The sequence below is a fragment of the Fusarium subglutinans genome, assembly GCF_013396075.1.
Source record: "Fusarium subglutinans strain NRRL 66333 chromosome Unknown NRRL66333_c0000074, whole genome shotgun sequence".
NCBI lineage: Eukaryota > Fungi > Ascomycota > Sordariomycetes > Hypocreales > Nectriaceae > Fusarium > Fusarium subglutinans.
The window spans coordinates 1-23,398 of NW_023502137.1; the positions used below are offsets into that span (position 1 = coordinate 1).

The following is a 23,398-nucleotide window of genomic DNA, read 5'->3' on the forward strand; positions in this document are numbered from 1 at the left end:
ATAGTATTAAAAGGTAATATTAACTAGATAATAAAGCTTATAATTCTATAGATTATTATAGTAAAAAAACAGGGTATAATCTAGTAATTAAAAAGTTAATAATTAGAATTATTAAATAACTTTAGGAAGGATTATATATATAGTAAAAAGGTTAAACTATTAAAGGTTTTATTAACTAAGTTATTTAAGCTAATTAGAAAAGTTAAAGTATTAATACTTTTACTAAGGTAAGTTATATTTAGGCTAGTAACTAGAAGCTTTAAAAGCTAAGAAAATATAAGCTAATTAAGTTTATAAGATTAATATATAATAATTTTTAATACGATGGACCATAGCTTATGAATGGCTTCAGAACGTTGAGGTCGTGCCTAAATTTCTTGGTCATGTTGCAGAAGGCAAAGATGGACGTGTTATCGGATTTATCACAGAGTTCATTGAAGGCGCAAGACCGGCAGAGCCAAGGGATATTGAGGGATGCGAAAAAGCTCTGAAGAAGCTACATGAACTCGGTATCAAGATGGGTGATACTAACAAGTTCAATTTCCTGGTCCGCGATGGTCGCGATGTGATAATAGCTGATCTAGAGGCAGCTGAGCAAGGATGTTCGCAAGATGAGCTTGAGGAGGAGATGAAGGGTCTCAAAGCATGTCTCGAGGATGCGTCTTTCCTGGGTGGACAGTTTACTGTGGAAGAATAAACGATCTCGCTTTTCTATAAATGTTCTATGTATGGTTGCCTAACACTTCTTGCCAACATCGCAATTGGACTCACTGCCGTCTTCTGAACCATCCATATATCGACCAAAAGCATAAAGCTCAACATCAGTGATATCCTTACGAAACTCCTTCGCCACCGTACGTCGGAAATAGACTCGTTTGACCCATTTATAGCTCTCTGCCCCGGCAAAGAAAACGCCTACTGCAATGAAAATGACAGCCCATTCCCAAGTGATAGGATTGTGCATAAAGACAACATGGTTGATGACAGGGATGTAGAGTGTTGGTGGAATAAGAACAGTACTCATAGTGACGGACCAAAAGAGGAAGGGATTCTTCCAGAGACGTTTCGTCCAGGCCTTAAAACTCCCGCCCTTTTCGAAGATCTCAGCAAAGAACGAGCGACGGAAGTCAACGAGTTGCCAAGCAAAGAGTAGAAAGTCCCATGTCATTGTAGTGAAAGCTGTTGATCTGGCTGTAAATACTGTGTCGCAGGATGCAGAGTACTTGCTGTTGCAGTCATGCCCCAGGCCTTGGTGGTTGAAGCCGTAGAGAACGATTACTGAAGAACCAAGGATGCTGATGAGCATGAGGATACCATAGACCACGAGGTCAACTAGGAACTCTGGGGTGAAAACACCGTACCTGAGCTATTATATACGTTAGTGACAGGCTCGTTAAAATAAGGTATTGACTTACACTGTGAGGTGGCCGACGAAGGATATCAGGGCTCGCCTGCTCAAACCCAAGGCCAGTCTCGGTGAATGCTCCAGCAACAAGCAACATCCAAATAATCTCAACGGGTGTCAAGACAAAGATAGATACACCGCTGTAATCTTTGAAGGACAGCCCTACGAGAAGGCAGGTGACGAAAGCGACATTGGCAGCAAGGACATGAAGGATGAACTTCTGGATATTGTCGAAAATTCGGCGGCCCTCTTCAATGGCATTAAGGATCGATGCGAAGTTATCGTCAGTTAATATGATATCAGAGGACTCCTTGGCAACATCTGAGCCGTTTAGACCCATCGCAATACCGACGTCTGCGTGCTTCAAGCTAGGACTGTCGTTGACTCCATCACCCGTCATGGCAACGTAGCGTCCACGGCGATGCAAAGCCTCGATCATGCGAACCTTTGTCGTGGGAGAGCAACGGGCCACAACAAGCGGTAACTCCGGCATCGCGTCGAGATCCGCATCTGAAAGGTGATCAAAATCATGAGCTGCCATAACCATCGTGTCGGCAACATCCCTCCTCACCATTCGCATTCGTTCTGGTGATGGGATGATAGCGACTTCAGCGGCGATGGCTCGTGCGGTTTCAGGATGATCGCCGGTCAGCATGTGCACGCTAATACCAGCTTTTTGGCACATCTGCACACTATCTCGTGTTTCGGGGCGTGGAGGGTCATAGATACCGATGAGTCCGCGGAATACCAGGTCCTTTTCAAACTCAGATCTATCGATGGCCGACGAGAGATCTTCAGGGAGACCAGTGATGGGAGATCGACTAGCAAAAGCGAGGACTCGAAGACCTAGACGTGCAAATGCCTCCATGTTGGCCAGGATGGTTTCCTTTGCCGGTTCATCGAGGAGCTCAATTCTACCCGACTCCTCCATGGATACGCAGCTGCTGAGTACCCGCTCGACTGCACCCTTGGTGAAAATATGCGTCTCTTTGGAAAGCGTATCTTGGAACGCCACCGACATCTTCTTAACCTCTGAGTCAAAAGGGAACTCAGCGAGCTGCTTCCATTGTGGATTCTGGCCCGAAGATAAAGACATGCGGTTCCAGTTGAAGCGAGTAACGAAGACTTGAATGGCAATCTCCGTAGGGTCACCTTGAACAAGCCATTCTTCCGGGCCATCGTCCTTGTGTCCTTTCTCCACGACTGCGAGATTGGCGAGGGAAGCGATGTCGAGATAATGCTTCAGTGCTTCGTTGACAACAGGTTCATCATGAGGGGTGATGGTATGCGATTTTCCCCCTTCGCCGTGTGCTAGTAGGCCTGCAGGCTGTACAGGAGTAAACTCGATGCCGCCAACTTCAGGGTTGTGTGGTTCGTTCGTAGATTCTACTGAGTAAGTACCGTGTCCTGGAAGCCAGGCCATTCTGACCACCATCTTGCCTTGGGTCAGAGTACCTGTCTTGTCAGAGCAGATATCTATTCAAGGTTAGTTCCTATAGTCACCGAGCCATAGAAACACATAATACTTACTGGTAACCCCTCCAAGTGCTTCCAAGCTCTGCATGTTCCTAACAACAACCTTGCGGCTCACCATCTGCTTCGTTCCCGCTGCCATAGTAATAGTCAAGACTAAGATCAAAGAGACAGGCAATGTCCCCACAGCTGTAGCAACAGCGTAGATGATAACATCTTTGCGAGGGTCGAATTTGTTGGCTGCGAGTACAATGATGGCGCAGACAATTGCGAAGCCGAAGACGTAGAGGAATAGCTGCGATAGCTTCCTCTGCAGTGGAGTTCCAACGTTAACGCCCAGAAACTCGCCAATAACATCGTAAGTTGTGAGCAGCCACTTGGTAGCGTGGGATAGAAACGATGCTTTACCGTTCTCATCACGTTTGACTTGCCGCCTCTTCCGTCCTGTGTCTTTCAGAGCAGCTGCAATAGCGCCAATCTCAGTATAAGCCCCAGTAGCAAATACTACACCTCTACCACGACCCTTAGTAACGATAGTAGAGCTGTAGCAGACGTTGAGGCGATCGCCCGGTCCTGTGTCGTCATCGAACTGCATCGTAGGGTTCTTGCGCACAGGCAGAGACTCTCCCGTGAGCAGTGCCTCGTTTGACTCGAAGTTGGAAACTTCAAAGAGACGAATATCAGCTGGTACAGAGTCGCCCATCTTGAGATCGATGATGTCACCCGGTACGATTTCGCTTGTTTGGATTGTGATCGTCTTCCCATCACGGAAGACGTTGGCTGTTGGGAGACTGAGAGACTTGAGGGAGTGGACGGTTCGAGCGGCTTGTAGATCTTGGAAGGAACCTATGACAATGTTGAGGAGGATAATTAAAGCGAGAGCACCACCTTCGATCCAGGCTTGTATACCGAAACTTGCGGCGAGTGCTAGAATGAGGACCTATATGTGTTAGTCGCCGAGAGTCGGTGATAGCTAAAGATTGGTATTACCAAGGTCATGCAATTGCAGATCTGCTCAATGAAGATCTTTATAGGCTTCACACCCTCTTCCTCGCCAAGATCATTGGGTCCATACTCAACAAGTCGTTGCGATGCCTCAGAAGCACTTAAGCCAGTGGCCGGGGTCGTGTTGAGCTCTTGGATGACTGTATCAGCGGGCAAGGCATGCGCTGGACGCGAAAGCGGTTTGTTGGATTGACCGGAAACATGATGCTCCATGTCTGGGGGAGCTGACTTGGGAGACATTGTCGTCGCTACCAAAGCAGAGTGTTAACTAGAAGAGAAGCGTATCGAGAGGAATTCCTTCTCAAGTCATGGGCCAAACAACCCAACCTTATATACTTGGAGTCTCGCATGGCAACTTTCCTCAATTGCACCTTGTGGGGAAGCCAAGAAACGGTGCAGCCCTCACGACTAGACCGACCGAAGCAACTTTTGCCTTTGTCATTCTGGCTGCTTCGTCAACCGTCCAGTCGTAGCAGACTTCATGACAGAAAATGGGGCTCTGTCTTGGCCTCCACGGACCCCGAACGTTCCATCATCCCGATCAAACTGTAGATCTACCGGTTCCAAGTCGTAGTGTTCCGGTTCTAAGTCTTAAATGCCCGATTCGATGCCGTGTTAAGAGTCATAAGTGACAGAAAACGATTCGAGATTGGCTGGCGGGAATATTTACGCTTATAGCGAGTCTAAACTGTAACAGTGAGCCAAGACTCCAATGCATTAGCGCCTTCACTGTCAGCGTCATTGGTCAGTGGCTGTCCCATCAGCCAGGGATCCATCGAGGTACGCTGTGAATTGCCTAAAGCGGTATTTGACAGCGGTGATGGAGATTTGCCAAGAGCTGTGTTCGTTTACGCTTATTCATATTATCTCGAATTCATGGCTATTTCTACCTCTTAGATCAGAAATTCGGATGAAAAGCGGGCAATGCTAATTTCTCATTAATTCCAGTGACTCTTTGTCCTTTGAAGTCATAGAAATGAGTCTGGGTATAGGTTATGAGGCTCCATTATCCATTGCATTGTCGATCCATCCTTATTCCATGAACATGACGACCGAATATTGGGATTATTCCAAAGTATCTCTGTTCCTCGTGACTTCTACAAATTATTTTATGATGTGATAAGTACACCTTCTAGATCTTTGCCGAAATAGTCACTGACCTGTCGACTCTCAAGCCTTGATACCACTGTTGTCACGTAAGGTACCGTAAGACATCGAACTTTTCAATATTCTGAGCGAATTCTTCTGTAGTCAGTCAATCACCGTTACCTCATACTGGAAAGAATTTTCCTACTTCTGTTATAAATTTAGCTCTATATTCGTGATGCAGTGACCAAGGTCTATATCTGTGAGTTGCGTCAATTGACGTAAGATGATAAGCCCAGCCAATGTTGCTTAATAATGCACACAATGTCATATTTACGCCCTTTGGACTTCTCTGTACTTATTCTGTCGTTTCTCTTTGTCCTTGTGCACTACCAAGCAACAATCAGCCTCTAACAGATATCAATTAATGTTCTTTAATGTCGCTCGACTCAATACAACGCCACCATGGTTAAGCTCCCGTCACCATTCGCCGAGATTCCCAGGGTACAGTTACTTTTCGACCGACCCTCAGATATCGAGCGATTATCTTGCCTCAGCTCATCTATAGATGGGGGTGCGAGCTTATGGATAGCTCGTGAGGACCGCAACTCGGGCCTTGCTTTTGCCGGCAATAAAGTACGCAAGCTCGAATATGTCTTAGCAGATGCCATCGCGCAGGGAGCCGATACCCTCGTGACTACGGGCGGACTGCAGTCAAACCACATGTGTCAGACTTCTGCTGCTGCGGCTCGACTTGGACTCAAGGTGAGTTAGTTATTAAACATCACAGAAGATCATTGACTGATTAAAAAGGTTGCTCTTTATCCCGCCAATCGTGTTGCCTCCGAAGACGCAGAGTACAAGTATCTCGGCAACATCCAAGCAAACTCAATCCTTGGCGCTGAGACCTTCGCCCCAGACACCAGCGAAGAGACTGTGATCCAAATTCTCAAAGGTCGCGGGCAAAAGCCTTATTCAATTCCAGCTGGAGCGAGCACACATCCTCTTGGAGGCCTGGGCTATGCACGCTGGGCATTCGAGCTGCTTGAACAGGAAGCAAAGCTCGGCGTTACATTTGACGTCATCGCTCTTGTTGCGGGTTCTTGTTCCACGCTGGGAGGTATACTCGCAGGCCTCAAGTTGGCGCAAAAGCAGGGTATCGCAGGGTCTAAGAAGCAGCTCATTGGGTTTTCGGTATTGTATCCGAAGAAAGAGGATGTTATTGAAAAGGTGTTGAGCATAGCAAAGAACGCAGCTTCAAAGATTGGCGCGTCCCCGGATGAGATCACAGAAGACGATTTTGATATTAACGTTTCTTATATCGGGGAAGGATACGGACAGGTCAATGAAAGCACATCTGATGGGATGAAGGCGCTAGCAAGAGCGGAGGGTATTCTAACTGATCCTGTCTATACAGGTAAGGCTTTCAACGGACTGCTCCATACAGCCAAGAGCGGCGGACTGAAAGGCAAGAATGTTCTTTTCATTCATACTGGGGGACAGGCTGTTCTTGGGGCTTATCCGCAGTTGAGATAGTCAGCTTGGGTAAAGCCGTTATCGAGATTACCCTCCCTAGGTAACCGTAGTTAAGGTTATCGAATCATTACCTAGCAGAAGAGTCTCTGGTCTAATTGATGGTAAGCGGCCCATGGGATCTAAGGCCATTAAAGGTCATTAACATTATCCACTAGTCTCGCCACTACTCTAAGTATATTAATACAGTAACATGTATCTATCCCTCAAAACATAAGCCCATGTCTTTCAGGATATCTTCTGCCCTTATATCAATTCCGCCTGTTCTAACATCCTCAACGCCGAAACCCAGGAACATCTCATCGCCAATGAATCCATGATACTTCTGATCACGACTCTTCCAGCTCATAGATGTCACATAAAACATATCTGAAGTCTCCTTCTCGGGATACTTCTTTCGGCCATGAATCCATATAGGCTTTCTTGACATGGCATGAATTTCAAAAGGAGCCTGCTGCTTGAACAGCATAACATACGGCTCATATACACTGTGATAGTTGAAGAAGGATTTATGTTGGTATATCACCATGATGAAGGTGTTGCTATCATCGGGGACACAGGAGGGTTCATCTCGACGACACATGGTGACTTTGAGAGAATTGGTAGTCTGGTGGATGGACTCTAGGTCGGTTTGGAGTTTGGGGAGATATTTGGCCAGGCATTGCTCATCGCCTATTGCGGCTGGTGCAAGATCAGGACCAGCTGAGCCATCGGGGTTCATTCGGGCAAACACCCTCTTAGGCTTGATGTCGTAGTGCGTATACATGTTTCCGGCCGAATCCCAGAAGAGGAACCAATTCTTCTCAACCATATTCCAAGGCAGTGGTCTTTGAAGCTCAGTGCCGACTCTGAACACACCCAGATTTTCCATATCACCCGACCAGCCTGTGAGTGTACGAAAGTCCTGAACGAACTGGCCAAAGCAAGTGTGTATGGAGTTTGAGCCATATGTCGTGTAAGGCCTATCAGGGCCATAAAACACGCGGGCATCGTGGGGACCCATGTTCATATGGAAATACGCCATGTCGCCTTGACATTTGTCTCCTCCCACAGTCGCAGTGACAGGCAGAGTAGTGGGTGAGTGAAGACATCGGAGGACGCCGTCTTGGAATGCAGCATCGCAAACAAGCTCAGCAAACCATAGTGAATTACCGCCTTCTTGCAGCCATTGAGCTACGACAATCCATGTGTCTTCCAGTGTAGGATGGGGGATGAGATTGGGGTTGAGAGCAGTGAAGTCTCTGAAGTCGATCTCGAAGAACTTCTTGTCTTTGGTAGATAATGAGAAGACTTCAATGTGTGTTGCGCTGACATCTTGAGGAATGATACCCTTGCCGAAAGGTTTGTCCTCTGGCGTATCTGTCTTGGCAGCCGGTGACGATTGAACTGGTGATGCTTTTGTTATGGATGGTTCTTCGTCAGCCAAGTGTTCTTGCTCATCCCCAGGTGACTTTTTCAGCTGCGATGGAACCCATCCTTGAACATGGGCAGGAAAAGATGATGGATCAAGATAGAGCTTCAGAGCAAAGACAACAAGAAGGAAGACTGGTATCACGAACAGCACCAGCTTTCGAGAATCTCGGACGAGCATCTTGAAGCATTCAATGCACGTCGTAAAGAAGCGAATGTGTCGGAGGATGGAGTTTGATGCAGGCGGGGTCCGATGAAGCCCTTGAACGACAATGCAGCTTTGATTGTGACTGTGACTGCGCCGTACGTCATTTAACTAATCCCTATTCGAACCGCGCTCCGTGGACAGGGGTCAGTCGTAAGATGACCCTTTACGCCGAAGAGGAGCTGAGAGATTATTCACGCGGGAGATGCGGAGTCTGGAGATGGTGACAATCATGCAGCCACGGCAATTGGCGTTTTACTAAGAGACCAATGACACTTCAAGGACCCTACGCAGCTGAAGATAAGTCGACGGGGAAAACCTGGCAGATTGTGACATTCAACGCCGCCGCAATTCGACGTCGACACATTTTTCATATGCATGCCGAGGCTGCTGAGGTACTTTTGCGGGGTGACATTGCACTAGTCAACGGCGCATGTTCCTGAACAGGGGATGTTCTTTTCTGATCGTGGAGGTGTGCAGATCTTAGTCGCGGGAGCGGGGAATAGCGTAATGAGAAGAGGCTGGGGTTCCTGACATGGCTTGGTAATACGAAGCCGTTACCTTCTTCAACGGCAATCTCATGCAGGTGACCCTCCATCTTCTTGGGCGGTGAGCCGAGAACCACAAGCAAAAAAGAGAGCATGCGACATTATGCCCCAAATTGATCTGACATCGAGGTCTGAGGGTACGGTAGATATCCTCAGATCTAAACGGTGGGAGAGCTGAGACTAGCATGGCATGGCAATGACACAGGTGATGTTACCGAAAAGAATTAAGCTTGATTTATTCTGCGTCAAGATCTATGCTACGCTTTGGCCTGCTTGCTAGTTGGATCCCCCAACGCCTTCTTATAGAACCACGCTGCAAACTTGACGCTGGGTGTGTCGATAAACCGTGTCACGACGTCAGCTAGCCCGAACGTCAAGGGCACAAGAATCAGCTGAGGTAGTAGAAACGACATCTCCAGTCCCAAGGGTCCAGACATTGGCAAGGCTAGCTTGTTTGCCCAATGGGGAATGTTCTTCATGATCTCTTCGTTCTGCCACCCCGCAGCCACGTAGAGTCTCTCGCCAATAGTCCATAGCACGGGACCGTGGACAAGATATAGAGCAAACGAGATACGTCCAAGCCATTGGCAGAATCTCGTCTCGAAGAAGCTCTTCAGCCAGAAGATTCGAGGGATAGATGCAACCAAGAAGACAGCTGCGTAGAAGAGGTAGAACCATTTGTAGTCAAACACTGCTTGAGGCTTGAACCATGAAAGGTAGTAGAAACCCCTGCTCTTGGCAAGCTGCTCGACATTGCGGTTCTCAGATGGAACTCCACCAAGGAATAAGCTAAAGATCAGAAGATGGTAGAAGATAAATTCCTTGGCAGGTTCCAGACGTGCCATCCAGCGGGGCAGATCGCCCTTGCTGGCGAGAAGATCCAGATCGCAGAGAAGCATGCCAGCCGTGAACATGGAGTAGAATGACCCATCTGCAATGTACATGAAGTAGAAGATCAACCCCGCCTCACACCAGAGACGAGCATTCTTCGAGCACCGAGAGAACGCCATCTGTGCCGTAAAGATAACGACAGAGCCTTTGAATTCAATGGGGATAGACCATAAGTGGCGGTTATAGGTCAACCATGGCTCACCACCTTCTTTGAAGACAAAACTAAAGTTCTTGAACTCATAGTAGAAAGCCCAAAGCTCGTCGTACCAGCTCTTTTGCTGTGTCATGATTCGCACCCAGACACCAAACATGTGTAGTAATGTGATGTAAATGAGCATAGACATGATGAGAGGGAGGTAAAGGCGGATCCAGCGCCTGAAGAGCGAAGATGCTATGACATCGCCCAGTTGCGCAAGCTCTCCGGACTGAATTAGCCCCATTGGCTTGAGCGACAGAACATAGCCTGAGATGATGAAGAATGTCGATACTGCGTAATGGCCGCCTGTGAAGAAATGCCTTATGAAGGGGAATGATGCAAAGTAATGCTTTCCTCCATAGCCAAAGGCATTTTCGAGAATTGCATTCTGACCAACGATGTCGTGTGCCCAGAGTTCATGATGGTGGAAGTACACGAGAAGGGCTGCGAAACCTCGGAGACCGTCTAGGTAAGCTGTTGGACGGAGGTTCTCTAGAGGCCGTGTTCTGGCGCGAATGGCGGCTCTGGTAGTGTTGATGATGTGTTTTAGTTTGCCGCCTGCAGCCGCTGGTTTCCAGTCTGAGTAGGACTTTGCAAGCGTCCAGTCTGAGCTTGAGTCCGTCTTGACCTCATCCCAGTCGTCGCTGTCAAGGAGACCACTTGTTCGAGGCGACATTTTGAACACGATTTGAGGCTTTGGAGCAGAAATCTTGACAATTCAAGATGTTGTCTGTTCAATTGATGAAGACGAGGGACCTGATGTACTCCGCAACTCCCGATATGCGACTCGGAGAAAGGCCCCAACTAAGAATCACAAGCCGAGGAAAGCATGTGTAAAAATATGACAAGCAAGAAAACAAAAAAAACAAGGCCCTTGAAGATGGGGTAATTATCACGAAGCAGGGATTGGGACTTTTGGTGTGCGGAGACCAACGGCGTGAAAAAAGAAAATCATCATCTCGATGGAGGCATATCTTCGCTCTCATGACGTTGCACTGCGGTGATGTTACATGAGGGACGGCCAGCGTTGCAGAATCCTTCCGTAAAAGCGCCTTTAGGAGACCAGCGGAAATTCGGCAGCCACAGTAGGTAATTAGCTCAACCAACAATGGATGAGGATTCGTGGGTTAGGGCGGGAGGCTTGTATGATTTGGGGATGGTTCGTGTGCGGGGATTGGAGACAGGGGCTATATCCGAGGCTCGTTCCCCGGATCACAAGCCAAGACGGGAGTTACAGGCCTAATACCACAACGATTCTATTCCATGGGTAGCTAAGGCTTGACGTTAGACTGCTGCAAGGCACGTTAAAGCCACAATGTCTGTGGTATGTTGATCTCGATATTACAGTTTATACACACGTGCGGCCTATTCTTAGAGAGTTTCACTACCGGTAGACTACAGCTGAACAGACATCGAGACTATGGAACTCTTCACAACCAACAACCTCACTTTCCGATACATCACCAAACTCGGCCAGTCAATTACCCCATGCCCCATCACGTCGCCCCCCCAGAAGCACGGCCTCGTAATACCTACCCCAGGCCGCTCCCAACCCACCTCCACGATCCCCCCTCATCCTACGGAGGAGCTGCCTTTCCTGGAAGTTCTCTACTCGACCCCTGCTGAGATGCACAACAATCACATGGGGCCAGCCATGGATTCACTCTCCACAATCCTTCTTCGGTCCTCTTCCGCAGCTGCAAGACGGTAATTTGATAAGAAAACGTCTCTCTCGTCTTGTGAAAAGGTCCGTAGTCCTTTTCTTGGTAAAAGCTTGGTTACGTTGAGTTCCACTTAAGGGTTCTAGGTCTCAGCTGCATGTTGCATTTTCCATCTGCAGATAACTCTTTTTATTTTTGTTCTCTCTCTACTTGCTCAGTGTCTCTTCTGCTTTGACTGCAGAGAAAGCTTCTTGCCTGTGAATACGTCTCCTGGTCATGGCGAGTGGCCCTCGTCGAAATATCCCGTCTAATCTTCGTATCCCTCCTACCACTGTTGAGTGGACCGTTACAAAGACCGATAGCCACGATACCAAGATGGGCACTCCGTTGGGCTCGCCAACTCTAGCAGCCTCGACGGCAAAGTTCAGAAACAAAGTCCCAGCCCAGATGCAAAGATGTATACCACTGTACATGGCATGTGTCATCGTCCTCTTCATCATCCTTAACTTCGACATCTTCTACTCTATACCCAGCCCCCTCGGCGTGTTCCGAAAAGAAAAAGAGATTGTATCGACGCCATCACGCTTTAGCACCTTCCCACAAAAGATCTGGCAAACGTGGAAGGTTGATCCATTAAACTTTGAGGATCGTGACTTGATTACTTCAAGGACGTGGGTTAATAAGAACCCTGGAATGCGATATGAAGTTCTCACAGACGACAACGAGCTTGCGTTTGTGGAGGAGCACTTTGGTGCGGGGAGTGCGATAAATCGACCGGATATTGTCAGATTTTACAAGAGTATCAACTTGCATATCATCAAGGCTGATCTATTGAGATACATGATCATGTATGCTCAAGGAGGTGTCTACGCAGACATTGACGTCGAAGCGCTGAGACCTGTGCATCGCTTTATCCCCGAGCGATACGACGAGAGAGACATTGACTTGATTGTTGGTGTTGAGATTGATCAGCCCGAGTTCAGCGATCATCCTATCCTAGGCAAGAAATCAAAGTCTTTCTGCCAATGGACTATCATTGCAAAGCCTCACCAACCAGTTATGCTCCACCTTATCGAGCATATCATGGTCTGGCTCAAGGCTGAAGCAAAGAAACAAAAGGTTGCTCTAGGAGATATCGAGCTTACCTTTGACCAAGTCATCAGCGGCACTGGTCCTTCTGCCTTTACAGGAGCCTTGCTGGAGCAGATGCGCAAGAACCATCGTGGTGGAAAGGTCACATGGGATCTATTCCACAACCTGGATGAGTCCAGAGTTGTCGGTCGGGTTCTTGTTCTCAACGTCGAGGCCTTTTGTGCTGGACAGGGCCACTCAGACTCTGGCAACCACGACTCTCGTGGAGCTTTGGTTAAGCACCACTACCATGCCTCCAACTGGCCCAGCAAGCATCCTCGCTACCGTCATCCAGCATACGGCCAGGTCGAGGACTGCAACTGGAACGTGGAGTGCGTGAGGCTCTGGGACGAGAACGTGGCTGAGTGGGACAAGCTCTCGGAGGAAGAGAAGAAGCTCAAGATCGAGCAGGCCAAGAAGCCTGATCTTGGTCTATGATTTGCAAGAGATTGATTGATTGATATTTAGAAGTGCTCTGGAGATCGGCGTTGAGTTCGAATTTCGGAACCCGGATACCTGAGGTCGTATAAACGCGTAATTGATGAATGAGACCAAGTAAACTCTATAATCGCCTGATCATGCCATTTTCCAGTTATTGCAACCCGTAAGAAGTGCCGTCTCTATATACAAGTCTTGCAGTCCTTGTATCTGCGGCCGTGGCTTGGCGCATGTTCTAGGAGCCGAGGCATCGACAAGGGTAGACCAACTCTATTCGGGGTGATTCAACCCCGCGCGTCCCGAACCTCCGTCTTCATATTCTGCGTGTCCGCCTGCGCCGCTTCTCTCTCTCTCTCTTTCCAAAAACATAATCACTCAATTTAATCATGGCTCCTCAAGAGAAACAACCCGTCATCATCGTTGGCGCTGGCCTCGCTGGCCTTGTCGCAGCTTTCGAACTCTCAGAGCGTAAAGTCCCCGTTCTGTTGGTCGACCAAGAGAATGAGAAAAACATCGGCGGACAAGCTTTTTGGTCGCTGGGTGGCGTGTTTATGGTCGATTCTTCGTATCAGCGAAGAATGGGGATTAAAGACTCCAAGGAGCTGGCGTACAGAGATTGGATGGGCTCAGCGAGATTTGATCGTGAAAAGGAGGATTACTGGCCGCGTAAGTGGGCCAAAGCCTTTGTGGATTTTGCCGCCGATGAGATGGAGGATTATGTCAGGGCGAGAGGCCTCGGCTTCTTGATGAATGTCGGATGGGCCGAGAGAGGTGATGGCACTGCAGATGGTCATGGAAATTCTGTTCCAAGATTCCATGTTAGCTGGGGTACAGGACCAGAGGTTGTCAAGATCTTTGCAGACCCTGTCAAGAAAGCTGCAGAGAACGGCATCGTCACCTTCAAGTTCAGACACAGAGTCGATGAGTTGATCATCGACGACAACGGACGTGCTATTGGAGTACGGGGCACAATTCTGGAGGATGATGATGCTGCTCGTGGCGTCAAGTCGAACCGAGTTGAAAAAGACAAGTTTGAAATTTACGGCTCAGCAGTTGTCGTTTCTTCAGGCGGCATTGGAGGAAATGTCGATGCCGTCAAGGCGGCATGGCCTGTCGAGAGATTAGGTCCCAAAGTCCCAGAAACCTTCGTCATTGGTGTTCCTCATCATGTCGATGGACGCATGATCGGTATATCCGAAGAGGCCGGTGCGAACGTCATCAACCGCGACCGAATGTGGCATTACACTGAAGGCCTTCAGAACTGGAACCCCATCTGGCCAGACCATGGCATCAGAGTCCTACCTGCCCCTTCATCTCTCTGGCTCGATGCAACTGGCAAACGACTGCCACCATTCCTCTACCCAGGTTCCGATACCCTTGCGACGTTAAAGTATATCTGCAGCACAGGGTATGATTACACCTGGTTTATCCTCGACCAGAGCATCATCGCCCGTGAATTCGCACTCTCTGGCTCAGAGCAGAATCCCGATGTTACTAATAAGAGCATCTGGATGCTTCTCACCCGAGTCTTTGGAAAGAAAGGCACCGTCCCTGTTCAGAACTTTCAAAAGTACGGCAAGGACTTTGTTGTCCGCGATAACCTGGAGGATTTAGTAGTCGGTATGAATGAGCTCGCCAAGAAACGCAATGGTCCACTACTGGAGTTCGACGCTATCAAAGAGGTGGTCGAAACAAGAGACGGCCAGTTCAACAACCCATACTCAAAGGACGCACAAGCAATGCTTATCAACAATGCGCGAACATACTGGGCTGATCGTCGAAGCAGAGTTGCTCCACCTCATAGACTCCTTGACAAGGCCCATGGACCTTTGATCGCTGTGCAGATGAATATTCTTACACGCAAGACGTTGGGTGGTATTGAGACAAATCTGGATAGTAACGTCATGCGAGCAGACGGTACGCCATTCCCTGGATTATACGCAGCTGGTGAAGTTGCGGGCTTTGGTGGTGGAGGTGTACATGGGTATAATTCTCTTGAGGGAACGTTTGTTGGAGGATGTATCTTCTCGGGACGTGCTGCTGGAAGGGCTCTTGCTCGTGAGATCTTGGGTGAGAATGAGTCTGATGGAGGAGAGTTGAAGAAAGTGAACTCTCGTCTCTGATCTGGTGATCGGAATTTCTTTCCTTGTTTGGCTTGTTTCTAGCGCATGTTGCAAGTAGGGACACCGCTGATGTTGATGCGAGATCAGTATGAGTAAGATGATATGATGTTTCTCATGTTGGCAAACATGGCTGGCGTATGCCGTGAGATCAACGTTTCATTTATCTGCAAGGCACAGTACAGCTGTCACAATGCTGTAAGACTTTTATCTGCAGATGTAACCCGACCATATGCACAAATTTGAGTCATTGTAACCATAGGAATTAATTAGAACCTCGTACTGGACTCAGTAGACTGCCCAGCAATTCGTCTTTTGATCACTTCAGGGTAGCCAATATCTGAGTCCATGGCTGAAACAACATCGGCCGGCATGGCCCTACCCGAAGCCAAGCCTCGGAGTGGCGCTTGAACCCATGGATATCCATGGCTAAGGCTGACTCTTTGCAGGGATCATTGGGCGTCTAAGCTCCAACTTGGGCCTGGCTAGTTTGGATCGCGTGGCTTGGTGAAATTATCCCTCAACGGCGGTGATTGTTTATAATTATACAATACGGTTGATTTTAAGCTTCATACGTAAATTTCAGACCTGATTACCGTATTAAAATGTATCTGTATAAGGATGTTTGGTCAGTGACTCAAGTCATTGATCTGAAAACCATCCCCCGCCGGGTATCTCAACATATCCGTGCTATCGCCACTAACTCAACTTTAATTTCCCGTCGGTGCAGCCTCAGTCGGACTCTCTTACAATCCCGCTCTTAATCCACGCTATTAAATTAATTTTGGTATCAGAAGGATCTGAGCTAGTGGTCTCGAGTGTAAGAAAGCGGAACTCCTACCTATAATCTCACCGTCTCACTGGACAACACCCCGGCCCCCAAAATTTCCCCTTCAACGCTAAGACAGGGATCTTCGCGCATCGGGGCTGAGAGATGAAATAGAGACTGGACTGAGCAACTGAGCGTGGTGTCTCCCCTTCTACTGCTTTTTCTCTTCTCTGCCTTTATCATCTTGGTCTGCTGATGACTGGGTGACCAACAGAAACGCGTGATAGCCTCTTGTTAAGGATCGCGAGGCTGAAAAGTTCTGATATTCTTTGAGAGAACCTCTATAACGACATAATGCTCGCCGCCTTACCCTTCACCGTACTGCTGGGCAGCTTTGCCGCCAGAGTTGCTGCTGACACCAGTTTTATTACCCCTGGAAGATCTGGTTCGCCGGGATGGAAGAATAACCCAACTTACGATGTCGATGATAGCATGAACGTGGAATGGAATACGGACCTGGAAGAGACCAACCTATTGCTCTGGCAGGATTATCCTCAAGCGGGCGGCGGCACTCAGTTCTTCGTCCAGCTCAAAGGTACACATGCGTTGACTCTCCGAGGTCCCTATCAGCTAATATCTGATGCCTAGAAAACACAACATCGACGAGTTTTATCTGGACAGTCAACTTTGGCGGTTTCTCTACAGAGGTTGGTGACGACAGAGACGCTGTTTTCCACTACTCCCTCTTCAAATCCGGCACAAACGACATCGTCGCCACCTCAGCTGCGTTCAATGTCACTGTCCCCAAAGACGAGACAACATCTGCCTCTCTTGCCTCAACGACAGCCCTCCCAAGTCCTTCATCGACGGGCGCTCTCTCTGAGACGACAACGACCGACGCTGCGACCGAGACAACAACAGACGCTTCCACTGACAAAGATGATGGAGGTCTCTCCACAGGTGCTGTAGCCGGCGTGGCGGTCGGCGCCACCATTGGAGGTATTGCCCTGCTCGCCGGTGCTGGCTTTCTTTTCTGGCGACATTTCCGAAAGGGCAAAGGTGCTACAGCTGGGGGTTACGCGCCGCCCAGTGAGATGCCTGTTGGTGCGCAGAACCAGCCTGTGCATGAGTACTACAAACCTCCCACGCAGCAGGCTCCGGCTGAGATGGCTGGTCAGCCTTGGGTTCACCCATCGCAGAACGGATATCAGGGACGTGGTGGTCTTCACGAGGCGCCTTGATTCATGGAAGAGATGGACGTAGAGGGGGTTTTGTATAGCCTGATAGTAAAAAGGTTTCAAGATATTGTATAGCAAAGCATGGAGTTGATTGGTTCAGCCGGTTATATGTTTCTTAATTACCCATTTCGATAACAAGAATTTATTTAACAATATCCTTGCTTCATTGAGCTCACTGTGAGTGATGACAAGCAACGAGTGACATGTATGCAGCCTTCGACATGATGCTACACTCGGAAGTGAGGCATTGACGCTAAGTCCTCCCAAGATAGCATCAAGAACAGCTTAGCACTTAGTTCCTAATTTCGTTCATTTTTCTCCTCAAGGCCCTTGGTGAGTTTCCTCTCCCTCTGCCTCACATCATCCGTCACACTGTCCCCGAAGTCATCCAGCTCAGCAATCTTCCTGACGGTCACCTCGCCCCCCTTGAAAGGAATTTTCTTGGCCCAGCTGACAGCTTCTTCGCCGTCTTCAGTCTTCAGAATCCACCAGCCACAAACGTGCCCTTCTCTCACAACGTCAAAAGGCCCCTTGGTGACCTGTGCAGGACCATCCATGGAGTATGTAACACGGTAGCCATCCTTCGTTGGACTGAGTCCATCGGCTGAGAGAAGAACGCCAGCTGCATGAAGTTCTTCGTTAAAAGTGGCCATTTCTTCAAAGATCTCGGGTCCAGTGGCAGTTGAGTTTTCAGCTTCCGGAGAAGCTTTGATGAGGATCATATATCGAGGCATGATATGTGCGTGCTCGAAATGACAGCTATGAGCTCAGAATCTGATGGTTAATTGCAGGAAGGCGGTTCTTTGAGTTATCGATTCAACGGAAATACGCCCTTCTTTGTACAAGTTTAGCTTCAGCTGTTCCATAAGAGTGGTAAGCTGAGGCGCTTTTGCATCAAGACTATTGGTGAGATTTCATCGATCGTCACTGTTGGGTGACTCGAAGTCAAAAAAACAACACTATACCAAACTCAGTGGCGTTCACGATCCAATGACAACAAAGCAATGACCTGTTGCTGCCTGTTGCGAGGACGAAATCGAAGAATGACAGTAATTGCAGGATAAGCAATTTTTTGCTGAACGAGAGCTCGGTGAGTTTCTTCATCCGCAACGGCATTTGTGAACATGTTCAGCGAGGTATGGGACCTTTCTTCACGGGTATCGTGAAGTTGGAGAAAGGATGCTGAAACGCTACAGACGTGTTAGACTTCGTACTTCGTATCCTGAGGCGTGAAATCAACAGAATATTCTTTATGATAATTCTTGGGTTATCATGATGTTTAAAAATCAGTTCTTATAAGTTCTTATCTATGTGATACTACTTCTTTTGGCAGCCATGATGGCATGCCGTTGGACGCACCTCGCGAAAGACTGTGATTCCCCAACCGCGGTAGAGCTCTCTCCATATTGGAACTGTACTGCAACGAACAAGTAATTATCTCTTATTTAACTCATGTACGACCACGGGTAATTGCACTGAACGTTCACCAGCTGAGAAACAGTATATGATATGGTAAGCCCATTTAACCAATGTATTGTTCCGTAGCATTGGTTCAAGATGATTCTTTCGCATTACTCGTAGTTCAATGTCCTTGTTCACTTTGGTGGTAGTCTGGTAGACCTCTGCGGTGCACTGTGTCCTGTACATGATTCCGATATTTGCACTAACACCATGGAGTAGTCTATATCGAGAAACTCGTATCTGTTGTATGGAGAATTTGAATAAGTCGTGTAATATCTACTCGCACCATTCGGCTCCTAATGACGTGCTTGGCTGAAGTTCAGATAATGGGTTGACATGTCGATTTGAGTGGGCATGATAAACCAAGATAGGAAGCTGGAGCGATTATCCTTGATAAATCACTCCACACAACGTGGGACCTGTTGGCTTCATTTGCAAAGTATGCGATGTCGACATTTTCTTTTCATCAGATCAAACATATAAATATGCCACCCCACCACAAATTACCATGGGGGCTACATTTCATGCAAACTCGCCTGCTCTCTTGCTGAATTATGGCAGATGACAAGGCCATCGAGCCAGCTCCCATTGGGGCTGATGAGCCAGACTCTTCTGACAACTCGGTCAAAAATACCCAAGCTGATGTAAACGACATTTCAAAGCATGAACATCATGTTCACAAAGATGGAGCAGATGCTGCCCTTGACCTGTTGAACGAAACGGGCGGAATTAGTCAACCTTTCGATGCCAAAGCCAACAAACGACTCATCCGCCGCATCGATACTCATATCATGCCTCTCATTTGTACCGTCTACTTCTTACAGTACATCGACAAGACTGCAGTCTCGTACGCAAGCGTTACTGGTATCCAACAATCAACTGGTCTCAAGGGCAATGAGTTCAACTGGGTCGCTTCGATTTTCTTCTTCGGCCAGCTCGGCTTTCAGTTCCCTACCGTCCGTCTTCTTCAAGTATTCCCTCTCGCCAAGTACGTCTCAGTCAACGTTACACTATGGGGCGTCACGCTTGCTTGCATGGCTGCATGCCATAACTTCAGCGGCCTCCTGGCTTGTCGATTCTTTCTTGGTGCCCTCGAAGCCGCCATTGTCCCAGCCTGGGTTCTCTTCACATCCCAATGGTACACGAAAGAAGAGCAAGCTTTTCGAGTTGGAATTTGGTTTTCCGTCTGTGGTGCGGCTCAGATGTTTGGTGGATATTTTGCTTACGGCGTTGCAACGCACGTTGGTAAAGATCCAGATGCTGCTTTGAAAGGATGGCAAGTTATCTTGCTCGTTCTTGGCCTCCTCACTGTTGTGGTTGGAATCAGTTTCTGGTTCATCATGCCCGATTCTCCCGCCGTTGCTGGATTCCTGGACAAGGAGAAGAAATCCATGCATCTTGAGCGTATTCGAGGAAATGTGCAGGGCATTGGTACCCAGACGTTCAAGTGGGCTCATGTCAAGGAGGCCTTGACTGATAGCATGACTTGGTTATATGCATTCTGGGTCTTTGCTGCCAACATCCCTAACTCTATTGCCACCAGTTTCGGAAATATTCTCGTTAAGGGTATGGGATATACCAATGAGGAGTCTCTATTGCTGGTCACTCCCCTCGGGGCTTGGGAGATCGTCTTCCTGATTGGCCTGACTTACGGAGCTATGAAGACAAGACAACGATTGTTATTCTGTATTGCTGGTCATATTCCTGCCATCATCGGAGCCATCCTGATGGCAACCACAGAAAAGGTTCCCGCCCTCATTGGATATTACACAACTGGAGGCATTCCCATTGGCTGGACCACTATTCTCGGACTGCAAAGCTCAAACGTCGCTGGTTCTACCAAGAAAATCACCGTCTCATGTATCGGAACTATCGCGTATACTGTTGGAAACATCATCTCACCTCACACTTTTCAAGCTCGTGATGGACCACGATATCTCCCCGCCAAAATCTCAATCTGTATCATTTACTTCCTTTGCACCATTGACCTGCTAGTTATGAGATGGGTCTTTGATCGAAGGAATAAGAAGAGGGATGCAGAGAAGGCTGCGTTAGGTGATCAGTACAGGGTGGAAGAGAACCACGAGTTTCTGGATTTGACGGATATGGAGAACAAAGAGTTCCGCTATGAGCTGTAGATAGAAGTTACCAAGGCCATAAACTCTTGGACTAGACTTTACGCGTCTACCTCCGATGTAACATATATGAACCTTGAATCCAACGGCACGTTGGTCTCTATTCATGAGAATACATTAAAGTGAAAGCATCATAGTGCCAGAACTTGCACTGTCTGTGAATTCAATGCTCTATAGTGCATGGAGTTGCAAGGGCGTCTTAGGTGATTGGGCTGTCTGCATGAGTCTCTGTGTCACATAACTCTTATTTTATTTATCTTTGCAGTTGTATTTTCGGGCATATCTACTGCGGAATCTTGTGCTCACTTGCAGGTACCCCAGCAGCCCACCTATACTTGGAAGCAGCATGCTCATCCAGAGGATACTTCTGTCCAGGAAGGCCATAGAAGTTCTCTCGGTAACTACCACCAGGCACCGCGTAATCGTCCCAGAAGAGACCTCTTGATCGAAGCTCAGGGAGTAGTAGTTCGATGATATCTTTAAAGGTACCAGGGAACAAAACATATCCCTTTTCAGAGTTAGTAACATCCCGTGATTGGCTATATATGAACTTACAAAATTGAAACCATCGACGTCTGCCTCATCAATCCAGACTTGCAGGCTATCGGCCACCTGAGAGGGTGTGCCAACGAACAGAGGTCCGTTGCCTCCAAGGCTGACATGCTCGGCGACAGTGTGTTTCGTCCACTTTGAGTTTGCCGGCGAGAACTTGGCGTAGCCTTCTACAGTTGATCTGAATAACCATATGAGTTGAGGCACATTGGGATTATGAGGATGAAACTTACCGAACAGCGTTACTTTCAACCTGTCGAAGTTCCTCATCATCGCCGTACTGGTTCAAATCCATACCCGTCCATCCACCAAACAGTGACAGAGCACCTTCAGTCGAAGCATACTTCTTCGCTTCATCGTACTTAGCCCGAGCTTCCTCTTCAGTCCTACCAAGAATAGGGGTGACAAGAGCGAGGACCTTGATGTTGTTCGGGTCTCGGCCAAACTGTTCCTTCGCAACCTTTCGGATCTCTGCTATGTTCTTCTTGCACACTGCAGGTGCATGCGCGGAAGTAAAGATAGCCTCAGCATGCTGAGCTGCAAACGCTTTACCTGGTTTGCTGGCTCCTGCTTGAAGAAGAAGTGGTGTTCGCTGCGGGCTAGGGTCTACGACGTGAGGGCCAGGAACGTTGAAGTATTTGCCGTTATGGTTGATCTGACGAACAAGGGCGGGATCCGTGTAGATACCTCGCTCGCGATCTAGCTTGACAGCGTCGTCACGCCAGGATGAGTTGAAGAGCTTGTACATGACTTCCATGTATTCTTCGGCTTGAGCATAGCGTTCGTCGTGCTTATTATGATCAGAATTGGATTGATAGTTTCAGGAGACAAAACTTACTGCCAGTTGAACCGGATGACCAAGGTTGCGAGCGGCCGAGTCTAGGTAACCAGTGACAATCTGCACTTCTCATTAGTGGTGGCCTGAGAATGAAGCTCGACATTCTTACGTTCCAACCCAAACTATTACAAGTGTTAGTTATTTTCTATGTTATGCAAATACAAACTTACCGGCCCTTTGTCAGATGATCGACTGTGGATAACCGCCGAGCAAGATGATATGGCTGCTCATATGTAACGGAAACAGTGGCACCAAATCCAATATTCTTAGTCGCAGCAGCCATGGCAGGAATAACAGCTAATGGCTCTGTAAGAGGCCACTGAGCTCCGGAGATGATAGCAGGCTCCAAGGACTTCTTGTAAACATCGTAGCCTCCTGTTTCAGCGGTTAGATCTCTGAAAGCTACCTGCTCATGATCCAAGTGACTTACCCAACACATCAGCAATAAAGATGCCATGAAACTTGGCGTCTTCTAGCAACTTGGCCAATTCAACCCAGTGCTCAGTGTCTTTGAACCTCCAAGACTCATCTTCAGGGTGCCTCCATAGTCCTGGTGATTGATGACCGCTGCCTAAAGTCTTATCAGTATATCTTGTATGTCTGGGATGACGGGGTACCTGCACATCATGACAAAGGCATTGACGATAAGGCTCTTCTTCTTGCCATGCTGGGCCGTTTGATCTTGGGAAGCCATGACGTTGACTGTAAAAAATGAAACTGATCTGATTGGATATGCCTCACTTCGTTGTTTAGGTGGTGATGTACTGGTTCCCAGCTTATTCTTCTTTTAAGACGCTCCGGATATCGGTGCCGATACAGGACTTCTAGACGAATATTGCGTGATTCCTAAGCCCATGACTGAATATGCAAGTGATAGCTCTCGACAGGGTATCCTTAGGCTATAGATATGAGACCTTGGCGTGCAGAGCCGTTTTGGTGGGCTAACCGATGGCGCAATCATCACTGAGTCTTGCTCATATGAAGTGCCGATCAACCCCTCAATTTCCATACGATAAACTCGGGGAACTTCCACAAATGGGCAAAAGATTGGGAATTTCTATCAGGGTTGTTTCTTGGGTGTTTGTAGCGCGGAAGTTTCATGTCAGAGTGCCGAGTTGTCGGGAATGGCTTATCACGCCCACGTGGGCTACACGCATTGAAGCTCGTAGAGGCGCATAATCTGTAATATTCTGAGACATCAGTTCTTCTAGAAGGAGTAATCATCGGGCTCTCGGTGTATGTACAGGGAGGGAAAGACTGGTTCAAGGGTTGACACCGTCTGCTTTTTTGTCGTTTATCAACA

At 48.1% G+C, this 23,398-nt stretch overlaps 10 protein-coding genes across 10 annotated transcripts; 5 read left to right on the top strand and 5 right to left on the bottom strand.

Annotated features, from left to right (window-relative positions):
- Window positions 1–736: 736 nt before the first annotated feature.
- On the bottom strand, window positions 737–4,123 carry FSUBG_6701 (potassium sodium efflux P-type ATPase fungal-type; the record flags this gene model as incomplete). The annotated part of the gene is made up of 4 exons (XM_036684928.1): window positions 737–1,366; window positions 1,416–2,881; window positions 2,936–3,818; window positions 3,869–4,123. 4 exons carry the CDS (start codon window positions 4,121–4,123, stop codon window positions 737–739), a joined length of 3,234 nt encoding a protein of 1,077 aa, XP_036537738.1.
- Window positions 4,124–5,434: 1,311 nt separating this feature from the next.
- Window positions 5,435–6,505, top strand: FSUBG_6702 (1-aminocyclopropane-1-carboxylate deaminase; the record flags this gene model as incomplete). Its single annotated transcript, XM_036684929.1, has 2 exons — window positions 5,435–5,734; window positions 5,783–6,505. 2 exons carry the CDS (start codon window positions 5,435–5,437, stop codon window positions 6,503–6,505), a joined length of 1,023 nt encoding a protein of 340 aa, XP_036537739.1.
- Window positions 6,506–6,701: 196 nt separating this feature from the next.
- FSUBG_6703 (uncharacterized protein) lies at window positions 6,702–8,093 on the bottom strand (the record flags this gene model as incomplete). The annotated part of the gene is made up of 1 exon (XM_036684930.1): window positions 6,702–8,093. The coding sequence occupies one exon, from the start codon at window positions 8,091–8,093 to the stop codon at window positions 6,702–6,704; it is 1,392 nt and encodes a 463-aa protein (XP_036537740.1).
- Window positions 8,094–8,922: 829 nt separating this feature from the next.
- On the bottom strand, window positions 8,923–10,428 carry FSUBG_6704 (hard surface induced 3 (sterol glycosyl transferase); the record flags this gene model as incomplete). The annotated part of the gene is made up of 1 exon (XM_036684931.1): window positions 8,923–10,428. One exon carries the CDS (start codon window positions 10,426–10,428, stop codon window positions 8,923–8,925), a length of 1,506 nt encoding a protein of 501 aa, XP_036537741.1.
- A 1,261-nt stretch (window positions 10,429–11,689) lies between these two features.
- Window positions 11,690–12,982, top strand: FSUBG_6705 (alpha-1 6-mannosyltransferase HOC1; the record flags this gene model as incomplete). Its single annotated transcript, XM_036684932.1, has 1 exon — window positions 11,690–12,982. The coding sequence occupies one exon, from the start codon at window positions 11,690–11,692 to the stop codon at window positions 12,980–12,982; it is 1,293 nt and encodes a 430-aa protein (XP_036537742.1).
- A 386-nt stretch (window positions 12,983–13,368) lies between these two features.
- FSUBG_6706 (uncharacterized protein) lies at window positions 13,369–15,105 on the top strand (the record flags this gene model as incomplete). The annotated part of the gene is made up of 1 exon (XM_036684933.1): window positions 13,369–15,105. The coding sequence occupies one exon, from the start codon at window positions 13,369–13,371 to the stop codon at window positions 15,103–15,105; it is 1,737 nt and encodes a 578-aa protein (XP_036537743.1).
- Window positions 15,106–16,225: 1,120 nt separating this feature from the next.
- Window positions 16,226–17,112, top strand: FSUBG_6707 (Crumbs like 3; the record flags this gene model as incomplete). The annotated part of the gene is made up of 2 exons (XM_036684934.1): window positions 16,226–16,466; window positions 16,520–17,112. The coding sequence occupies 2 exons, from the start codon at window positions 16,226–16,228 to the stop codon at window positions 17,110–17,112; spliced, it is 834 nt and encodes a 277-aa protein (XP_036537744.1).
- A 296-nt stretch (window positions 17,113–17,408) lies between these two features.
- Window positions 17,409–17,843, bottom strand: FSUBG_6708 (dgpfaetke family; the record flags this gene model as incomplete). The annotated part of the gene is made up of 1 exon (XM_036684935.1): window positions 17,409–17,843. One exon carries the CDS (start codon window positions 17,841–17,843, stop codon window positions 17,409–17,411), a length of 435 nt encoding a protein of 144 aa, XP_036537745.1.
- Window positions 17,844–19,124: 1,281 nt separating this feature from the next.
- Window positions 19,125–20,708, top strand: FSUBG_6709 (allantoate transport; the record flags this gene model as incomplete). Its single annotated transcript, XM_036684936.1, has 1 exon — window positions 19,125–20,708. The coding sequence occupies one exon, from the start codon at window positions 19,125–19,127 to the stop codon at window positions 20,706–20,708; it is 1,584 nt and encodes a 527-aa protein (XP_036537746.1).
- A 280-nt stretch (window positions 20,709–20,988) lies between these two features.
- Window positions 20,989–22,789, bottom strand: FSUBG_6710 (alkanesulfonate monooxygenase; the record flags this gene model as incomplete). The annotated part of the gene is made up of 8 exons (XM_036684938.1): window positions 20,989–21,213; window positions 21,261–21,438; window positions 21,491–22,047; window positions 22,096–22,155; window positions 22,205–22,217; window positions 22,266–22,470; window positions 22,526–22,662; window positions 22,713–22,789. The coding sequence occupies 8 exons, from the start codon at window positions 22,787–22,789 to the stop codon at window positions 20,989–20,991; spliced, it is 1,452 nt and encodes a 483-aa protein (XP_036537747.1).
- Between the last annotated feature and the right edge of the window lie 609 nt (window positions 22,790–23,398).